The sequence below is a fragment of the Canis lupus genome, chromosome 28 (genome assembly GCF_011100685.1).
Source record: "Canis lupus familiaris isolate Mischka breed German Shepherd chromosome 28, alternate assembly UU_Cfam_GSD_1.0, whole genome shotgun sequence".
Lineage (NCBI taxonomy): Eukaryota > Metazoa > Chordata > Mammalia > Carnivora > Canidae > Canis > Canis lupus.
The window spans coordinates 16227406-16248760 of NC_049249.1; the positions used below are offsets into that span (position 1 = coordinate 16227406).

Genomic DNA, 21355 nt, shown 5'->3' on the forward strand with positions numbered 1-21355 from the left:
AACCTCCCTCTCTCACTGATCTGCCTGGCTGCCCCTGGCAGGTGGCAGGGATACTGGGGTGGACTCCGAGGCCAGAAGCCAGTGCTCTGGGCAGGCTGGGGCCAGGACAGTTCTGACCCGACCTGGCCACGGGCCACCACCTTATACACCTGGTCCCTCCAAACATTGGACCATTGTTCCAGGCCACAACAGAGGGTGGCTCTGTGGCCTTGGGGCTGAACAAAAACCTGTTCAGCAAGGCTCTGCTCCTCCCATGCGAGTTCAAGAATTTGACCAGGATCCTGGCTGGCTTCATGGGAAGAAATAAGCTGAGGAGACAGGCCTGAACCTAGAGCGGAGAGGGGATGGCAGGAGCAGGAGCCCCTCAGCCTGTCTTGCGGGCTGACCACACGTCACTGGTGCCATTGTGTAAGAGGTAAGCCTGCTGGCCACATGCTGTGGGCTGGCAGCAGATAGACGAGTGGGATGCTAAGCATGTGACAGGAGAGAAGCACAGCGGTCCAGCCTGGCCTCTGTTTCCCCTCTGTGACTCGAGGGGCAGGCATCATCATGATTTCTACTCTAAAGATACGGAAATGGAGGCAGAGAGAAGCAAGAGGTCTCTGAACCCAGACCAATAATTCCAGAGGGATGAAGAATGCTCTTTGCTTTGCTCCTATGACCATGGGCAGTTCTACTTATAGTTTTGTTAAATGACCTCAACTTTGTTTTGGCTCAGTCAACACTGACCAGGTGCCAGGCCACAGAGGTGGGGGCCCCCATGGTGGAAGAGACCCGTGAACAGATCCATGTGATATAGTTAGTGCCACTCCTATGGCAGCCAGGTGTGCGCTACAGGTGAGGCTTTCTGGAAGGTCTGAGTGGGATTTGGTCCTATGGTAGGTAGGTAGGGGGGCAGAAGGTTGCTGCAGGTGGAGGGGACAGGAGGGCATGAGTTTGGAGGGTGGCGATAGCTGGCTGCACTCTGGTAACAGAAACATAAGAATGAGGGCAGGACTGGGGGGTCAAGAGGCTGGGGAGATGGAAAGGCAGGTCAGAGGCCATTGAAGGGGGTTCTCATGGGGCTGGACCTCTCCCCTTTCCAATAGAAATGTGCATCAATCCAGGGACCTGAAGACAGGCCTCATGGAGTCCCTCTGAGAACCTTTGGGTTCCCTGATTCAATTTGGATGAAAATTTAAACTTGTAAAAAGAGGCATTTGCTGGGTCACATGGTTGACTCGGCTGTAAGTCCTGCCAAGCCAGCCTGGGCCTGCCTTAGCTCCCCTTTACCATCACTGACACCACATGGGAACCAGAGAATAGGTACCCACTGCTCAGGGTGGGGGCGGGGGGAGTGTCCTGTGCCTACGGAAGCCAGGCCCGGTAATACCTGGCCCCCAGTCTAGTAGGGGGTTGGTCCTCCAGGTGCTCAAACACAGCAGAGCCCGGGAGGGCTGACATGGCAGGTGCGGCCCCAGGACACTGCTAGGGGTCACCGCGGGCCCTGCAGGGTTACCAGCTGTAGCTGCCAGGAGGCTGGGCCCAACTGGTTGTCAGAGGCAACCCAGGATTTGTGTTGCACTGAATTCTCTTGAGTTCCAGGGGTGCGTCTTTCTCGGCCTCTTTCAGTATTTGGTGACTAGGGCTGTCCCTAACCCAAGCCAGCCACATGGCCCTCCAGAATCCCTGAAGAGGAGGCTAAGAAACATCATCGCTAGCTTTTCTTGCCCACCCCTGCTCACTGAGTCCTCATTACCCTGGGGCCATGTGCTGGGGGCTGGCAGGAGAGATGCTCAGTTCCCCCCGAAAGTGTGTGTGTGTGTTGGGGGGTAGCTGACAGGATGGTGTCCCCCATCCCCAGGCAGTCCGACCTGTTCAAGGCCTGCCTCTTCCACTTCTCAGTTGTGTGGCTAGGGGCAAGCCAGGTACTGCTAGGGCCTCTATTTCCCCATCTGCTAAATAGGGGTAATAGTACTAACTTTGGGGGTGGCCTGAGATTTAAATGAGATAATACATAGAGTAGAGAGAAAGTAACCACTAAAGCTAACATCTTCCTTTTCCTCTCTGCACCCCCATCAAGACACTCACATGTGAACACACACCTAGGTGCACATGTACACACACAGACACCCATACACAACGTGCACATGTTCCTATTCAACCTGTGGCTTCCCAAGAACACATAGTCCTTAAAAAGAAAACAATTGTCAAAGGGGCCAAGGCTGGTCTCCATGTGCCTCGGCCGGGTGGAGACCAGAAGGGGGCACTGTGAAAAGGGGCAAACTTGAGGAAGCATGAGCTGAGTGATGAGTTAGGGCCACGGTCAGATGTGTCAGCTTGGAGCCAGTCTTCTGTGAAATCACGTCATGGTCTATCTCCTGTGTAAGACTATGATGAAGGCTGAGTGATCAGTCTTTCCTCTGGTAGATGTTTTCTGAGCACCTGCTCTGGGCACTGGGATGTAGTGCAGAGAATATGGGTACAAGATCCTACTCTCTCAGAACCGACATCCCAGTGAGAGGGATGGATGGTAACTGCCAGGAGTGAATGGGCCACGCGTGGGTAATGATAACAGTCTACACGGGGAAGGATGAAGCCAGGAAGCAGAGGGTAGGCACTGGGGGGTTTTAACAGAAGGCCAGGGCCTGCCTTGCTGAGTAGCTGTGTGAGGAAAGACTGGAAGGAGGTGTGGGAACAGGCCAAGGGGCTCGCCTGGAGAGGGATCAAGGGGCCCAGGCAGAGGGAAGAACCAGTGCAAAGGCCCCAAGGTGCAAGCAGCAGCCAGCAGGCCAGTGTGGCTGGAAAGGAACAAGGCGGGGGGGGGGGGGGGGGAGCTGCAGAGGGTGCTACCAGAGGGAAGGGAGGGCCAGGCTGAGGGGCCCTAACTCTGAGTGACGTCAGAGGCATGGAGGATTTTGAGCAGAGGAGTGACATGATATGACATATTAGTTTAAATGATCCTTCCTTCTGCTATGTTGAAAATGGACCACAGAGAGCAAGGGTACAGGCAGGGAGGCCAGTCAGGAGGCCAGAATCCAGGTGAGGATCGGTGATAGGGTGGCTTGGGCTGGCAGCAGGGCAGAAGGTGAGATGCAGTCAGAGTCTGGAAATACCCTGAAGGTAGTACCCACAGGATGTGCTAGTGGATGGAGGGGCGCAAAGGGAAGGGATGCATCTAGAATCATGCCGGCGTTTGGGGCTGGCACAGCAGCAGTACACAGTAGCATTAGTAGTGGGAGGTGGACGACAGGAGCTGCCTTCCTGGGGCAGCTGCATGAAGATGCGACGCCACCATGGCTGCTCTGGTCAGGCTCACCTGAAGTGTCTATAAGGAACATCCTTCCTGTGCGGGTCCAGGGTCTAGAGCCACGCTAGCAGTTTACAAGAGGACCCTGCTCTCCCCTGCAGAAGCCAGGGAGCGGCCTGGGATCAAAGCTGAGGGGCTCTCTCGGGCCTGCTCTGCCTCCCTCACCAAGGCTGGGCTGCTATGTAGCCTTCCCTTCCCAGCAAGACAGAAAAGGGACCCAGACCCCCCTCCCCAGGTCCTGTGAACACCCGCCGGAGGGCCCCTGCAGCAGCACACTTGAAAGAGGCAGGGGGTTATCTGCAAAATTCCAATTAAATCCACAGGCTTTGATAATTTGATAAGCCACTCTACAGTCGCCCCTGAGTCAAAATACACTGTTACTTGATCCTGTGTTTATGTTTCAGGATGGAGGGGGAGGTGTGCTGTGGGCGGGGAAGGTGCAAGCAGCTCTGAGAGAGGGGGGTGCAGACACTTGGCTGATAAATCGTCAGCCTGTCAGGCCACAGTCACCCACGGGGCTGGGCTCTTGTGGCAAGCACACCACAGTCTGGAGCACGAGTCTCTCTTGGCAGCTCCTGGAGGCTGAGTGGGGCCAGGGAGGAGAAGCCCTTCAGAATTATCTGTCACAGCTGACCCTGCTTCCTGAGCCTCAGGTCTGTGTCATGCAGGAGGGCTTCCTGGTCTCAGGCCATCTCTTACCAGACCAGCTGGAAACCAGCCCAGCTGGCTGGTACCACCTTGAGAAAGAGGCACATAACCCTCTGCTCTGTTGACTTGGAAGCAAATGCTTTATGACCCCTCCCTGCAAAAGCCAGGCTGTGATCTGCAGGGTGGAGTGTGCACTGAGCCACATTCCATTCTGTTCTACAACCTTCCATGAGCAAAACTGCTGAATACTTCCTATGGGCCAATAGCACTGACCAGGCTGTCTTCATCCCCTTGTTATCTCTGTAAGCTCTCCTGACCATTCCATGAGTCCCACGTTATCATGTGTTAGGGATGAGACAACAGAAACACAGAGAGGTTGAGCAAATGACCAGAGATCATAGCCTTGAGTGGCAAGCCCTGACCCCAGAGCCTGGCTCTGCAAAGCCATGCCCACTGCTTCGCTGATGCACAAATATCTCCCCATGCCTGGTTGACATCATTCCTTGAGGGCCTTCTGGAGATTGGCAAAAGGCTAACCTACTGCCACAAGTGTATAGGTGGAGACGTGAAATAGGACCAATTGTGTGACTTTGGGAAAACCATCTCACTTCACTGGCCCTCATTTCCTCCTCTGTAAACACGGCTACTAATGTCTATCATAAACTAGCCCAGGAGTTATTCAGTGAGTGAGTTCTCAGCCTGGACAGCACATGCCTCCCCGGGCCTGCATTTCATCTGTGAGCTTGGTAGCATCAACAATTAAGAGTAATGACTGCTAATCCTGGACCTCTGAACAGAGGGACCATTAAACTTTCTTTTACTTCATCTGTTCTTTACAGTTACCTGTGAGCTAGAGAGAGTGCAGAGGAAAATCTGCTCCCCAAATGCAGAGACATCCTTACTTGCCAGCCCTGAGGTAAAGGGAAATGAGAAGCAAGCTTTGGCAACAAGAGTCTGGGGAATAATGGTCCGTATACCTTTGGCCCATCTCTCCCCAGCCTGCTTGGCCTTGCCAGCTCTCCCTTTCCTGGTGTCCCCACATCCTGAGCCTCTCCATGCTGCTCTCAGCTTTAGCCCACACCTCAAAGTGCACAGGAGAGGCCTGAGCTACCACTTACTCTTTCGGAGGGTTGACATCCTCTGGTCGGGCCTCAAAGAACCGAAAGACTTCATCGCACTGCGAAATGTGGGGAGGCAGCCGGACAAGTGCCTGTGGAAAGACAGGAAGAAAGGGTATTAGGTCTGATGAAAACCAAAAGCAGTCATCTTGGGCTGACAGTGATGACAGAGGCTCAAGGACTGTGCCATGGAAGATAGAGCCACCTAGCCACCCATCCAACCAGACAACTCATCTACAAATCAACTAATCAGCTAACTAATGAAACAGCTTTTCACCCATCCCATGAAGCAGCCAACCAGCCAGTTAATCCGCTAACCAACTAATCAACTGATAAAAATAACTAATCGATCAACCCCAATCAATCTATCAATGATCCAGCCACTTCAACCAACCAACCATTCAAATAGCCAGTTCACCAACTAAACAACCAGCCAACCAAGCAAAAAACAATGCCCATCGAACCCTAGGTCTCAAGGCCCTCAGGAGTTAGTCATTCTGCCTGAATCCTGAAAGAATTGCCTCCTGGCCACAGAGTAAGTCCAAGATCCTTAGCCTGACAACCCAATTCTACCTGCTGTGTCTCCCAGTCACATTCCAGACACACCAGATAGTCACAGTCCCTCAACACTGACTGCACGATTAATTATTTAATGGCAAGCAGATAATTCCAGCAAGGACAATAGGGTGTTGTAACAGAATCTGATAGGACCTAGGAAGATTAGCAGAGAGAGGGGTTTTAGGAAAGACTCTTTGACGCTGAGTCCAAAGGAAGGGTAAGAATTAACTGGTCAAGTGAGGGTGGTGAGACCAAGCACGGTGGTTGCAGGAGCTCAGTGAGCTGGGCGCGGCCTGAGTGCAAGCAAGGGAGAGGGTGCACCAGCCTGATCTAGCAGCGCTTTGTTTAGGACGCCTGGCAGAGCAGTATAAGCTCAAGAGGGTGGAAAAGCTTCTTAGAAGAGTGGCCATGAGCTGGGGTACAGTTGTGTGCATTATTTGGATGGGCAGAGAGAAGATGGGCACCAGATGGGGGATAACTGTCCAGTAGGCGCATAGGCCTGCTGTGAGCCTGTCATCCAGGGAGGCCTGAGAGTCTGCCGCCGCAAAGTAAGGCGTTACAGTCAGAGGTGTCAGAATTCCGGCTGCACACCAGCGCATACTCCATACCGTATAGCCTGAGGCACCTGGGACCCCTGGCCTGCCCAACATGGAAGTGGGGGAGGGGGACAGGGGGGTGTGAGGCCAGGTGAAGCCCTGTTCCTGGCTGCTCAATTCACTATGCAGAGAAGTTACTGGAATGATACTTTAAGACAAACAGACGGGAGAGGTCACTGCCAAAATAGGGCTGAGGGCCAGGGCCAAGAGAGTCCTGGGATAGAGCCAGGAGAAGGGAGGGGAAAACTTGGGATTGTGGGAATTATGAAGGACTATTCCTGAGAAGACTCCAGGTCAGTGGTCAGCTGAACAGGAACCTGCCACGTGCCTGTGCCTCCCCAGGACCCCTTCACCAGGGCTGCTTCAGGTACCATGACCCGATCTAGCAGCTCCCCTGTACTGAGCATGCTGGGGCCTCCCTGTGAGGAGTCACGGGGAACCTCATGATGGTCTTCTTGAGGGCAGATCTCATCCTTGTGCTACTGATAAGGAGGTGGAGGTCAGGGAGGCCACTTGGCCTACCCACAGGCCCTATCAAGGGTGGGATAGAATTTTCTAGAAGGTAAGGTCCAGGCAGTCAGGATTCTGTTCTGTGGATTGTGTGTCCCCAGATCCTAGAAGAGTGCCTGGTACAGAGCAAGCAGGCAATAAGTATTTGCTCAAATGAATGAATGAAGAAGGGTTTTGCTGTGCAGACGCCCAATATCCAATAAGTAGTAGGACATGATAATGCAGGGTTAAAAAAGAAAGCACATGTGGTCTTTGGCTGCATGGAGAGAAGTATGCTGTTAAGGAACAGGGAAGCAATTGTTCAATTCTTCCCAAGCTGGTCGGGTAACCACACAAGTATGGCACTGGGCACTAGGCATCCCACCATGATGGTCCTTTTTGATGTTATACCAGCGCCTGGGCAAGATGAGACAAGACCCGACCATAGCAGGTAAGATAACACTGTGCAACTCACAGCTGTTCTTTCTAGAGCCCATGGCTTTCCAAGGGTCTCTAACAGATCACATCCCCACCAATAGTGAGGAAACAGAAAAGAAGGGAAATTAACATTTAATGGGGGAAGTACTGTGTGTCAGGCACCATCCCAGGCCCCTTGACCCCAATCATCTGGCAAACAGCGAGGCTTTTCAGTGTGTGCCTGACATGGGGCTACACCGGGGGGAGGCGGGTTGGAGGTCACAGGGATGAGTCAGACGCAGCCTCTGCCCTTGCAAGAACATGTCTGATGAGGTGTCCTGGAGGTAGACATTTTGTTCAGGAGGCAGACATCATTGCCTTTGTTTATGATGGGAACACTGGGGTTATTGTGCTAAGGTGCCGGACGAAGCTCTGTGCTCAGGAGGTAGAACGGATGCAAGTTGCCCCCAGAGTGTTCAGGTTTTCTTTTATTTTTTTAAGATTTTATTTATTTATTCATGAGAGACACAGAGAGAGTCAGAGACGCAGGCAGAGGAAGAAGCAGGTTCCATGGGAGCCTGATGCGGGACTCGATCCCAGGACCCCGGGATCATGATCTGAGCCAAAGGCAGATGCTCAACCACTGAGCCACTCAGGTTTTCATTTAACATACATGCTATGTGGTCTTTTCTCCCTCAGGAAGGGTCGAGGGAAAAGGAAAAGAAAGACTGAAGAAGGAGAGAGAAAGAGAGACTGGTAGAGAGACAGATGGAGAGAGAGATATACTGAGAGGCAGCGAGATGACAACAGGGACAGAAGGGAAACCAGGCCTGTGCAGAGCAAGGCCCCTGGCGGAACCTGGCTGGGCTGGGCAGGGCAGGGCAGGACGCAGGAGGGAAGCCATCACCGGGGACCCAGGCGGCGTGCAGACCCGCTGCCAGGCTGACCTCCCTGAAAGGAAGAGGGAAGGGAGCCAGGGCCGGTGTCCAGCGCGCCCAGAGCACTAGCACCCTCCCGGCTCTGCGCACCGCCCCCCACCTCCGAGCCCCCCGCCGCCAGGCCTCGCGCGGCCCCGGCAGCGAACACAGGGGCTCTTCATGCCCACAGAGACCGGCATTCCGGGGGCAGAGGACGTGTGGGCCGTGAGGGCCTCAGACAAAGAGGCCTTTTGGTCGAACCACCGTGGCATCTTTATTTAACAGAGAGCCCCGAAGGGAGCCGCGTTGAGGGCTCATCCTGATCTCAGGCTGAGAGGGGCTCTCGGCTCAGGGAGCTTCCATCAGCGCTGCCGCCAAGCCCAGCTCCGGCCAAAATCATCTGGCAGGCGAGCGAGATGCCGAGCTGTCGGCCCCCGAGGCCTGGGCCGGTGATGACTGCCAGAGCCGGGGAACCCCCAAATCCAGCCATTCTGCGAGGAGCAGGTGGGGGCCATACACGGGTATTTTCAAGGATACCCAGGCCTCAAACTCTGCCAGTGGACATTCAGGATTTCTGCTGTGTGTGTGGGGGGGGGGGGGGGGGGGGGGGGGGGGGGGAAGGTTAAGTCAGGGCCTCAGGGCCAGCCAGACACAGGTTCAAGTGTTGGCTCTAGCATTCATGGGCTGTGTGACGCTGGAGGCATTGCTTGCCCTCTCTGAGCTCAGTACGATGGGTTTGATATGGCTATGGCACCCATCTGTTAGGAGGCTAAGTGAGATCAGGGCGAGGAGGAGCCTAGCACGGTGCCTGGCACTGAGCAAACACTCCAGAAATTTTAGTTGTGCTATTGTCTTCATTGCCATTATTACTAGAAAGAACACAGGGATGGGAGTCAGCAGACCTCAATTCTAATTCCAATCCAGCCCTTATATACTTGCTACATGACCTTGGGCAACTCACCTCACCTCTCTGGTTGCCATTCCTTCTAGGATAAAGTAGACTAGCTCTGGAATCTCACACTATCTCATAGAACACCTGTTTGATGAGGTAAAATGAGTTCTGTAGGCACATGTGACATGAGGCCTTGTAGATGCCCACCTTGGTCTTGGAGATCACCATGTTCATTAGTATAGCCAAGGCTCTGAGAAGCCCTGCAGGGAAGAAACCTATAGAGCTTTGTTTAGGTCAGCATTTATTAATAATCATGACATGCTGGGGGATTGGCTCATTTAGTCATCATAGTAACATCACATACTTATCTATAGGGTATGACTATGATTCCAATTTTACACAAGAAGCAAATAAAGCATAGAGAGGTTAAGCAATTTCCCAAGGCCACACAGCCAGTAAGCAAGATTTTCAATTAGGCCATCTGAGTCCAGAGTCTGAGCTCCATCTGATCTACTGGTCTGTACTGCCTCCACCACTACCCACAGCTCTCTGATTATGGAGCAGGTCCTCCAACAATTCCTACTGACAGCCCATGGAACACAGCTGGAACAAATCCAGGCTACAGACATTCTGAGACTTCTTCCAGCTCTGAACAGTCCATGGCTTCAGCATTGCAAACAGCACCATCATTAGTGAGCTCAGTGTCTGACCGATCATCATTCGATCTGACTGAGCCTTGTGATTCAGGTTAGGTGGGAAGAGCTGGAATGAGCATGACCTCATAGTCCTCAGCATCTAGGGAGGGGGCACTACTGCCCTGTGGATCTGCTTACAGTATGCAGGCCCCTGTCCCATGTCAGCTGAGCTGAATCCCTTTCTGACCCTGCCATTCTGTGGTCTAGGTGGCCCGTGAGCTGGCTCAGAGCAGATCTGGAGAAATAAGGAAAGAGAAGAAAGGAGCTGAGGGCAGTGGGTGCCTAGGGCCAGGGGAGACTGGTGAAGAGGAGCCAAAGAGCCACTCAGGTTTGCCATCAGCCAGTCCTTCCAGTGCACCCCTCCTCTCCACCCGGCCCCGAGTCCTAAACTAGCCTAAAGTCTCTAGCTCCTGGCCTGCCCCATGCCACTTTCTGGGAGCCAGTTACATGGACTACCATTTGCACAGTGCCATCATTCTAGAAGATGCAGATTCGGATAAGAGAGAAGGTAGCTGCACTGTGTGCCTCTGAGACCTCCACCCAGATGTGGCTGGCACAAGCCTGGCTGTCCAAGTGCAGTGGCATGGGAGGGGGCCCCAGGCGTCTCAGACCTTCTTTGAAATGACCTCAGACCTTCTTTGAAACGACCCCCCTCCACGAAGCCTGTCACTCTGCATTAGGTCTGCCAAGGACAAAAAAGTTTTACATTTGGCAAAACAACTGCGGGCATCCTGCTCTTTCCACGGGATCAAACATTTTCCTCATTTTAGGAACATCATTTTGATTTCTAATCAATGGAAATCTTCAGGGTAAAAGCCTAGCAGCTTAGGGTGAGGTGGGGGCGTGGCACAGTGAGCTGGAATTCCGCCCATCTGGTCGTCCACTCTCTGCCCCATCCCCACCCTAGATTTGCTTCTGGCCGGCCTGGGCTGTTCTTCTCAGATCCCTATATCTAGGAAGCTGGGGGTTCAGGGAACTTCTATAAATCAGTATTTCAAACACAAGAATTCTCTTTTTGAAGGATGTAGCTGCAAATCCTTTTGAAATGGAAATAGTGTCTCATTCGTAGCAGCAAGTTAAGCCAATTCACAAGGGATCCTAGTACATTGGAGCTTTTGGAACATGTCACCCTCCTGGGAGGTGTCCTCTGCTTATGTGTGATCTTTGCATCTTGTCAGCAGGTACTGGCTAGACACCCACATGAGGCCAGGCTTCCTGCTTGTTACTGAAGACACAAAGATAACAGATGTAGCCCTCAAGGAGCTCCTGGTGTGAGAAGATGGACACACAGCAACAATCCTATGGGAGACAGGTGTGCTGCACAGAGGCATGCAGTTTTCTGGGGAGCAGAACACCAAGTGTGGTCAGCTTTCCCTGGGGAGTCAGGGGGCTTCTAGGAGAGGCATTGTGGGAGCTGAATGCATCCCCAGGAAAAGGACAAGCAAGCATAGGCTAAGGGACTCTGGCTAGTTGGGAACAGCTGTACTTCTGTTGACTGGATTGTAGGGCCTGAGGAGCACTGGGAATGAGCCCACAGAGGGCCCAGCCAAGCCCCTCAGAGGTTCTTGTGGTCAATCGGCTCTTCTGAGGGTCTTTAAGGAGGAAAGGGACACAATCAGCTTTATCTCAGGCTAGAAATCCTTTTCATGGGTCTATGTGGACTAATGGAGATGGAGAGATCCTACCAGTTGGGTTCCCCCAGAGAACCAGCCCACTTGGGAGGCATGAATGGATCAGTCTTCGCACTCTGCCTCAGTTTCCCCATCAGCAACACCCCTGGCCCAGGCCAGCCCTTCAAATTCAGGCCACAAGAACAGTTAATCTCCCTGTATCCAGGCCTGAGTATAACAGGAGGCTGTGGTGCTTCTTCAAGGAGTGTGTTTCGGTTGGGACATGAACCTTTCTCCTTATTACAGTGATAGCCAACGATGGACGACGCGTGGTGGGAGATGCCTAGAACCACTACCCCAAAACAGTGTCAGTTTTCGATTCTGGGAAGTGGGGATAAAAATGAAGGAGTCCGAGAGATGTGGAGGGATGGGGGTGGGGGGAGATCCTTACCTCTTCAGGGATGACCCCCCTTCCCCAGTCTGACTACAACCAGCCCCTCCTCCCTCCCACAAAGAAAGCCATTGATCCTGAAAAGCAAGTTTATCTCAGAGAGCAGAATAATAGAAGCAAACTCAGCTTTTTTTGGGGGGGGGGGAAAGAAAAAGATTCTAGTTGCACCCACCAGGAAATGGAGACTTGTGTAAACGTCATTACCCATGGCAAAGGGTGAGTTGATCATTCTCACTCTCTCTCACTGCCCCCCACCCCACCCTGCCCCGGAATATTTATTTTATCCCATAGACAAACACTGCAAACATGTATTTCACATACGGGAAAAGGGTAAATGGAGTCACTTACAAAACTGTTGGTCCGAGCCCCTAAAGTATAGCTCACGCTTGTTAGTGAGATGAAAGTCTTTGACTTTTTGAGGCCACAGAACCATTAAATATTAACCGCATAACCAAGTTGCCCATTAAATTAATTTATGGAGTTAAAGAAATGCCTTTGGAACCCCTCTTGATAGACACCCAGCCCTCAAGTGCCACATAAAACAATCACCCGGCTGGTGCTCGGTAAATTTTCCGTGACGCTCCTCCAATCTGCTCCATATATGTTTAAAATTAACACTGAGATTTGGGCTGTGAAACCTCCTTTGGGCAGAGGGACTGGCTGGCCAGCGAGGGCAGGGAGCCCGAAGTCTGGGGAGGTCTACTGCATGGTCAGACTTTCCACGTCTGAGTCCTGGCAGAGCTGCTGGCTGCTGTGTGCAGAGCCAGCTTCACAATTTTGGGTACATCTGAATCCCTAGCAAATCCCAGGCTGGGAGTCCACATTGTCTAGCAGTCCAAGCAAGATGTTGGCCAGCCAAGCAGAGCTGCATATGCAGGGTACTGGAAATAAAAATCCCAGAGGTTCTCAGCAGTGTGTTCAAAGACAGACACGGACCAGGGAAGGGCTGGCTATGGAGCAGACTGTACCTGGCACTGACTATGGAATTCACTGAGGGGCCCTGGGATGTTGAGTGAAGCTTTGATCCTGAGTGGCCACAGATTGGACAACTGGGAGGCAGAGCTGTGAAGTGCAATTCGGGGTGGTGGGGGGGCCCAAGGGTTGTTTCTGGCTTATCCCTAATGACTGTTCCAAGGTCATTCCAAGGTCTCAGACAATCAGACAACAGATCCTAGTGTTCTAGCTCAGCAGAACTAAAGGTCACTTATGCACTGACCTGCCCCCCCTGCCATTCTCAGAGTAAATTACAGCCTGTGAGATGGCTGGCTACTCGCTGAACCCCTGACATAGCTCCTTGTTGCCTGGCTCTGAGCAGCTCTTGTCTTTGCTAATCAGGTTAGGAGACCCTGCCTCTTGCAGACCCCGCTCACTCGAATGGCACCCCTGGCCACCAGCAGCACCATCAGGGCCCCAGAGCCCCCCTGAATCTCATCCTGATTCAGGGGTCCTGTTCAAAGCCTGATCCCAGGAGATAAGATGTTATCAGTTTCCTCCTCCTCCGGATGCACACACCAACTGCAGATGCCTTGGGCTCCACCAGCTCCAGGAGGCAGGAGGCGGGAGGCGAGCTTGTGAGCCATAAATCCCCAGCTGGGCGAGGCCTCCCCTGCCCTATGCCCCCTCCTCCATTGGCTGTGCCCATTTATTTAACTTCTTGGGAAAGGAATGAAGAGAAACAAAAGCTCAGGCGGCAGCCATCAATTGGCCTCCAAATGGCAAATGCCCTTTAAAGAGAAAGATGAATATTGATCTAAAGAAGAGGAGCTTCTCCTGTAGGGGAATTAATCATCAGGAATTCTTTTTAGGTTAAGGCAGAAAATGTGACCAAGTATAACCAGCAAGTCACAAAATTGCAACTTGGGTTAATGGAGACTAATTGGGAGCGCTGGAGTGCTCGCCTGGCTTCCTATGGGCTTGGGAACACCAGTTAGTACATTTAGCAACTTGATTCTTATTTAAACATTGTTATTGCTAAACTCAGTGTTTCTGAATCATAAAGTATTAGTGCATAAAGGAACCCTGTACCAACAACGCTATGGAAGGACAGAGTATTTCAGAAGTGACAAACACTATGACACACACTCTCGGGCTCAGCCCCCTTCATGAGCCCTGCAAGGGAGTGGTCTTTACCCTGTTTTACAGATTAAGGATGCTGGGGCTCAGGGAGGTAGAGAGCTTGCCCAGAGGTACAGAGCTAGTGAGGAGCAATGGGATTTGATCCCAGCTCTTTCCACTCAAATACCAACACTTGCAACCAAAGACAATCCAGCACTTGCCTATCCTCAAGAGTCTTGAGTCAGACTCCACGATGGGTTTTATTTAACTAAGAAATCCCATCTCCATGAAAGCCAGTGGTAACATTAAACTATTTATGCCTAGCAGTAATAATAATCAAAAGCTGGCATCCACTGAATGCCTCCTCTGGCCCAGATGCTGTGCTGGTGCCTGGCCTCTGTAAGTTCCTTCTATCTCCACGACTACCCTCTGTGGAGCTACTATTTTTCCATTATACAGATGTGGAAACTGAGGCTCTGGGAAGTGAGGGTTTTGAACCGAGGCAGCCCAGCCATCCAGAGGCCATGTGCCACAGCCACTGACGTGGGAGCCTGTCATTTTCACTGCAGGGTCCTGGGCTCTAGTCAAAGTGGAAAGACAAATGGGCTCTGCTTCATGACATCGCTGTCAGTATCCCATCTCTTCTTGGGTATTGGCTGTTTTCATGCACCTGTGCACACGCACCCGTGTGCATGCGTGTAAGTGTGAGCACTTGCATGGATAAAGATATGTAACCATCAGGACTTCTGTGGATAAACAAATATACATTTCAGAGGTTTCAGATGCTACTGAACTCAGAATTGATTCCAACAATGTCCCAAAAGGAATTTAAACAAACAGCTCTCCTGTGTCCAGCAAAATGTCACCTACAGAATATCCCGTCTACAGGAGATCTTAACCCAGCTCCCAAGCTGCTGAAAGGGATTTCAAATAGCGTTTTGTAAACACTAACATGTCCCAAAAGAGGGAAAGCCTCAGCTGTGATCCCAAGACCCTTGTGCCCCAGAGGGGGGCGCAGTCACGAGTGACCCCTCCCTGAGGGCCACTCCTACCCATCGCTCTGAATAGGAAATGCCAGGCGTCAGGATGCACCTCGTAGACTGCAGCAGACGGTTTTTCAGACGGCCCTCCTTCACAGACAGACAGACTCTGGCAGATGGACAGCCCCTCCCCCTCCTCCAGACACACCCTTACCCGGCAGTACTCGTCGATGGGCTTCAGCCTCTTCACAGCTACATCCCGGATGTGGCTTCTCCGGAAGAGGATCTTGCCTGGAAGAGAGATGCTTGTGAGCTGAGTGATTCTGCAGAAAGCTGCCATGGGACCTGGGCCTCCTACCCTCTCATTCCCCTCTCCCTCAGCTTCTCAGCGATTTAGTTGGCCACCAAGTGCCACCATCTCTGCCCATTGAAGAAAACAAGAAAGGAGCAGTCACCTCTGCCAGGGGGCAGGAGGCGCCCAAGGCTGAAGGTCCAGGATCTCTGGGGCACAGGAGAGGCCCCAGAGGCTGCCATCTTGGCCAGATCACCTTGTCTGGGTCTAATGGCAGGATCGATGCCCTGACGTGGGCGCGGCTCCCAAGTGACCTCACAAATAATACAAAGGATGGCCCAACCCACACGCTGCGTTTTGTTTTCAGGCCCTTCCCTCCTTGAGAAATCGGCATTCGCTCCTGCCAGCCAGGCAGGAATTCCTATTCTTAGTTTTAGGTGGGTGGCGATTTCCAGGGCGGGCACAGGCCAACGCCAAGGGAGCATGGCTGCCCCAGCCTGACTTTTCTCTAGCCTCTCTGCGCACACAGCCTCCAGCAATGCAGGCCGCCATGCAGATGGGCTGGTGCACCCCTCTGCAGGTGTGGGTGAGGCTTAAAGGAATTGCCAGCCCCTCAAACCTTCCCAGCGGGCTCTTTTCAGCTAGCTGAGTTCGATTTTAACAACTAGATCAATGCATAGTCCTTTTCAGCCCATTCAGTTTAGACTCTGAACTCCTTGGTCTGACTTTCAAGTCCTAACACAGCTGACATTTCTGTGCCTCATGGTCATCGGTGTCTAAGTCAATGTCCCTTTTTTGGAAGGCCTTCCTTGATTGGCCATACTGGGAGTAATCTCCGTCTTTCTAGAACATCCACACACTTTGTCCATTCCTAAGGCATGTGCCCCATTCTGCTGTGTGTTACAAATATTTGACAGCCTCCTTCCATCAGGGGGCTGACACATCTTAGAACCCACATAGCTTGACAAGTGAAGTGCTCACCCTATAGCTGTAATAGGCATCTGCTGTCCAAGTCTGCCTGATTTCCCTCTGGAGAGTCTTCTTCCTCCATTCCCAATCGTTGTGGTTCAAAGGGGCTAACCATACTCCCTGGCAAGAAGAGTAGGCACGTGACCCAGCCCAGCCAACCAGAGTCACTGCAATTGGCTCAGAGATGGGCACGTGATCTGGGCCAATGAGGGTCAGCCCTGAGACTTCTACTGGAGCCTTCTCTCTCTCAGAGTTGCTAAGCTGGCAGGATGAAAGCCTGAAACTTCTTAAGTGGCCATCTTTATCATTGCCTGAGAAGGAAACCTACTGAAAGGATCAGTGCCTGGAACATAGTAGGTACTCCATAAATGCTTCCTGAATGGTTGAAAAGCAGAGCAAAGAGATGATGAAGGGCAGATTATTTTGACATCATTTGAGCAGCTGGATATAGCTGTTCTGAACCCAGGGTCTACCTGATACTTTTCACATGTATAAATAATCAATTATTTTATTTAAACTAGTTGGAAATGGATTTTTATCACTTGCATTAAAGGAGATCTAATGAAGATAATTGCCATTGTGTGTGAACAAATATGTAGACTGCATGTCAATTCACTTGAGCTTCTTCTATGGAGGCTCTAGGGAGGTACTAAGCATTGTCTTGGTTTAGGTTGTTTCCCAGAAGCAGATGGAGAGATGAGGTGTGTAAGTGGTTTATTTGGGAGCTGTTCTTGGAAGACTCCAGAGGGGGGAGTGGAAAGGAAGGCAGGGAAGGGAAGGAAGTATTACCAAGCTAGTTAATCACTATGAGGAACCACAGCTCAGGTCCACTGGGGAAATCCAGAGGACAAAATGGACAATCCCTCAGCAGTATGCCGGCTGAGGGCGAGGAGCATTTATCGCCAGCTCCCAGCTTGTGAACATCTGAGAGCATCACATCCCTGGTACTTGCAGCCGCGTATGTTCCCGAGGCTAGAACAAAGCCCCCGGCTGTTTCCATGAGCAGCCTTTGGAGACAGAGGTGAAGCGTAGGGGACCTGGGAGGGGGCAGTGGTGCTGAAAGCAGCTGCTATAGCCTGAGCTCCCTGTCACCTCGGGTACTGGTCACCAGCCCTCCCCTGGTCACACCGCAGAGCAGCTAACTTGTCCTGTCCTGTGCGTGACTTGCTTTCCATCCTGCCTGCCATCTCCCCACATCAGGTATGACCAGCTCCTTCCTCCCCTTGCAGCACAAGGCTTTGCAGACAGCAGGCGCCCCCTCGGTACTCGCCGCCCATTCGCTCTCCGCTCCCGGACTGTCCCTCAAGCTGGCTTTCCTCCCCTTCTCTCTGAAGCCGGGCAGACGGGCCATCTCCCCGTCAGAGGCACGATACTCTGCAGACTGGACAATGTCATCAAGATAAATCATCTCTGCCACGTGTGTTCCTTTTGAAAGGAGATAAAACATGATTTATCAGGACACTGGAGATGGCCCCTTTTCCTTGGGGAAGATGTCACAGATTTGGTATTCCTGGCCTCTTCACCTCCTACCCTTTTTTGGGTGCCTGTCACCTCGCTGCCAGCACGCGGCGAGTGCAAACGCGTACAGCCATGGAGACGGCGTGTCAGATAAGCCCGCAGCAGGAGGAGACCCGCTCTTGGGACTGACAAAATGACAGGCAGCCCTGGGTGGCCTTCCTGAGCCCTCTGCCTCAGCCTCATCCAGCAGGAGCTGGAGTCTGCTCCGGCCCAGGGATGCCCGTGGCCATGCGCTATCGCACAGAACCTGGAGCCCTCATCTGAGCAGCGCAGGAAACTGAAGGAGAGACCACAGCAGGGCCCCAGGCCCACGGACCTGGCTCTGCTATGCATTCCCCTTGAAAGGAGATGAAACATGACTTATCCATTCTCCAAAAATAGCACTCCTGCCCTCTCTAGTCGTGCCAAGGGACAAACAGGAAAGGAGGCAGATGGGAGACAAACTGCCTCCCTCTCCAGCACCCCTATCTCAAGGCTGGCCCAGCCTCTGAGTCTTGTGTCCCCAAGATGTGGGTATAGACACCTAGATCACATAAGACCTGATCCCGTTACAGGTACAACCAGCAGAAAATAAATAGTAAAGGGACAATCAAAACCTCCATAAGGTTCTGAAGGCGGGGAGAAGGGAGGGATGGGGTTGGCTGAGGTGGGGAGATGGGCGGGAGGGCTCCTCACCCACACCGGTCTGGCACCTGCACCTTGCCCCTTTGCCCTCCCCCACCCCCTGCAAGTGAGGCCACCCTGCCTCTGCGCTGGACACCTTCCACCCCCTCCACTGGGCTCGGGCGGCTGCTGCTCAGGTGCAAAGTCAGAGGTACAAGCCATTGCCCAGCTGATTTTTTTGCAATCCCAATAGGGCTTCTCTCCTTGCCACTGAAACCCTGACAGGAGCAACATTTTCTTTTCTTGGGGCTTTGGCACAGGCAGCGGAGGGTAGGAAGGGGAAGGAGGGAGGGAAGATCTGGAAAGGATTCTACAGTCTTGACTTCTCTGTGAGGAATCCAAACCGCACTCGGAAAGCCAAACCAGTGACCGTATTAAAAGGGAGAGAGAAAAAGAGGAGGAGGAGGAGGAGGAAAATCCCCATTAAGGAAGCCGAGACCACAGGGCATTAAAGGCCTCTTGTGTATGTAATTCAGCCCGTTCAGAGCTCCTGTCAGAGTCTTCAAAGCCATGCAGATGCTGCCCCAGAAATACGATAAGCATCATAAAGAAGATTACACACGGGGCACGAAACAGACCTCAGGACATAACTCATTCCTGAAAGTGGAGAAGAAAGCTGTCAGGCCTGACAGGGCCCAAGCACATAAGTGTAGGTCCCTCTTGCTGCTGTTCTGGGTTGGGCTCAGTTGGGGGGACCAGCAGAAGGAGCAGGGACCTCAGCAGAAGTCCTGGGTTCAAGTCCTGCCGGGGCCACAGGTTATCTGGGGGACCCTGAAGCACGTTCCTCCTCCACTGTGGCCTCTGCATTCTAACCTGGAGATGGACGGGCAGGGTCTCCATGGCTGCTCACCCCAGAGGTCTTAAAATGTATACAGTGAGGGCAGTGGGATTGAGAAGAGAAGAGGAGGAGTGGGACAACCAGTAATAGTAGCCAAGGAGCAAGACAAACAGTAATAGTAGCCAAGGCTTACTATGTGCTGGGCATATGCTAAGAGCTAGGAGGTTTCCTTTGGATTCTCTTGCTTAATCCTCACGACTTTGAAGCAAGTATTTTTTTTCTTAAATATTTTATTTATTTAAAAATATTTTATTTATTTATTTGACAGAGGGAGAAAGAGAGCATGCACAAGCAGGGGGAGTGGCAGAGGGAGAAGGAGAAGCAGGCTCCCCACACAGGGCTCACCAGGACCCCAAGATCAATGACTCAAGCCGAAGGCAGACACTCAACCACATGAGCCACTCAGACGCCTCAAAGCCAGTACTTTTATTCTCCCTACTTTGCACAGGATGTGGTTACTCAGAGGGGACTGGTCCAAAGTCACACAGCTATTAAGTGGCTGAGTTAATATTTCAAGCTGGAATTTTGGAGCTCACATAGTAAGGGGGAGAAAGAAGGCAACAAATCCAGAGTTCTTTGGGGTCCAATCAAGTAAGGCCTTGATGAGAGCGCCATGGTGAGGACTTAGGATTTTATTCTGTGTGTGATGGGAGCATTATTAACATCTCCATGCTAGGTGCTATGCTGTGGTCTGGGGAACGGATGTCTTGGGGGCTGGCTGAGAACTGTGCAAGCAATAACCATGGACAGTGGGATATGCCATATACAAGCGGTGCTCCTGAGGTCTCTGCCTATAAGATACAAGTGAATCGGTGGATGGAGCAACAAAGTGGGAAAGAGACAGGACCCAGCATCTAGTGAACTTTGGAAAGAAAAGAGCTCCCTAAAACAGCAAACCCCCCTGTCCTGCCTGTCCCCTACCCCTGCTCTGGTTGGGCAGGGGTCAGCCACAAGTCGGTGGGCACTGCCTGGCAGAGGTCAATCTTTGTCCCAACTCCCAGAGTGGCCTGACATTCTCACGGAGAGTGTCCACTCTGGGCCCAGACATGCAAATGGGGCCTTGACTCATGAAGATCCCCATGCTTAGGTGGCAGAGGTATTTCTTCTTCCTGCCCAAGATACCAGGCACATCATGTGGCATCTCAGTGGTACCTGATGGGTGTTCGTAATTGGCATTTGCTTAAGAGAATGAATTGTTTCAAGAAGATGAGAGATGAGGACATGGCTCTTTCTCATTGATACAGAGAAGTGGATAAAAAAGGCAGAAACTTCTGAAAGCAGTTAGACCTCTGGGCCAGCCAGCAGCCCTGGCCAGCTTCCAGGGTCCTCCTTATGAAATATATCCATGGGGGTTCCTCAAGCAGGAGACAAGGGAAGAGTAGAAACACCAGACACAGCACCACTAGTCAGGGAGTCCCCCACCCCAGTGTGAAGAGTCCGCAGCAATTTCTACAAACCTGGTACACGTTTTTACCGATGGGCAAGCACAAATTGCACGGGGGGGCGTGGGGTGGTGATAAGAGGGCACTGGCTAATAGGAAAGGACTAGCCTCGGGGCCTCTTGTGGTCTGCTCAAGCTGACCTATTCTTGGCAGCCTCTCCCCTTGAAGTCTGCTGTACGCATGCGTGCATGTATACTTCCTCGAATAATCTCCCTTCCCTTGCTTTTTCTGCCATCTGGAGTGCCATCCATCCATCATCACTCTCTTGATGCTCCAGGTGCCAAGGACACCACAGAGGACAAGACATATGGGGGCCCTGCTCTCAAGGAGTTTACATTTGAACTGGGGAGGGGATATGCATGAAAGGGATACAGTATACAATTTTCATATCTAGTAAGTAGTTTGGTTACGCATATGTATCTCTCTCTACCTCTAAAAGAGAATAAAACAGGGTAATGGGAAGGGGCATGACTGAGATGGGGGTGGTGGTGAGAATTCAGCTAGCAGTCAGGGAAGTTTGGTGGAGAATCTGAGGTGGGGGGAGCCAGTTATGCAAAGCTCTGGGGCACGAATGCTCAGCCAGAGGCAACCAACAGCCATACTCAAAGACAGAAAAGAAGCCATGTAGCAGTCTTGAAAGCCATCAAAAGGAGTTTGGTTTTCTTTAAAGCATTTGGGCCTCCTTCCCCATCCCAAGGCCTCTTTCATGAAACCTTCCTTGATTGCCTGCATCGCCCTCCTTTGCTGGCCTCCAGGACCCTCTGGCAGTCGTCCCACTCTCATCCATCTCCTGCTGTCCCAGAGAATTTGTCAGGGAGCCATAATCCCAGGGCCCCCTCTTACCTTCCTAGAGCCCTCCCACCCCCACGATGTCTAGGCCTCCCAGGGCACAGATGCTCTCAACCCTCTCCCTTCAGT

At 52.2% G+C, this 21355-nt stretch overlaps 1 protein-coding gene and 1 long non-coding RNA gene across 8 annotated transcripts in view; one reads left to right on the plus strand and one right to left on the minus strand.

Moving 5' to 3' along the window:
- Positions 1-21355, minus strand: part of SH3PXD2A (SH3 and PX domains 2A) — a 235174-nt gene that overhangs the window by 98962 nt on the left and 114857 nt on the right. For all 6 annotated transcript variants that reach the window (XM_038578696.1, XM_038578699.1, XM_038578695.1 and 3 more), the window contains 2 exons: positions 14930-15006; positions 5056-5147 (listed from right to left, as the gene is read on the minus strand). In XM_038578696.1, the coding sequence (XP_038434624.1) occupies positions 5056-5147; positions 14930-15006 (169 nt within the window). The remainder of the gene's footprint in view (positions 1-5055; positions 5148-14929; positions 15007-21355) is intronic.
- LOC119866579 lies at positions 236-16547 on the plus strand. 2 transcript variants are annotated; one of them, XR_005380536.1, is made up of 4 exons: positions 236-415; positions 9827-9947; positions 10801-10931; positions 11536-16547. It is a non-coding gene; the product is annotated as an uncharacterized LOC119866579 (long non-coding RNA). The 2 variants fall into 2 exon arrangements; XR_005380535.1 differs by having other exon boundaries at positions 10801-16547.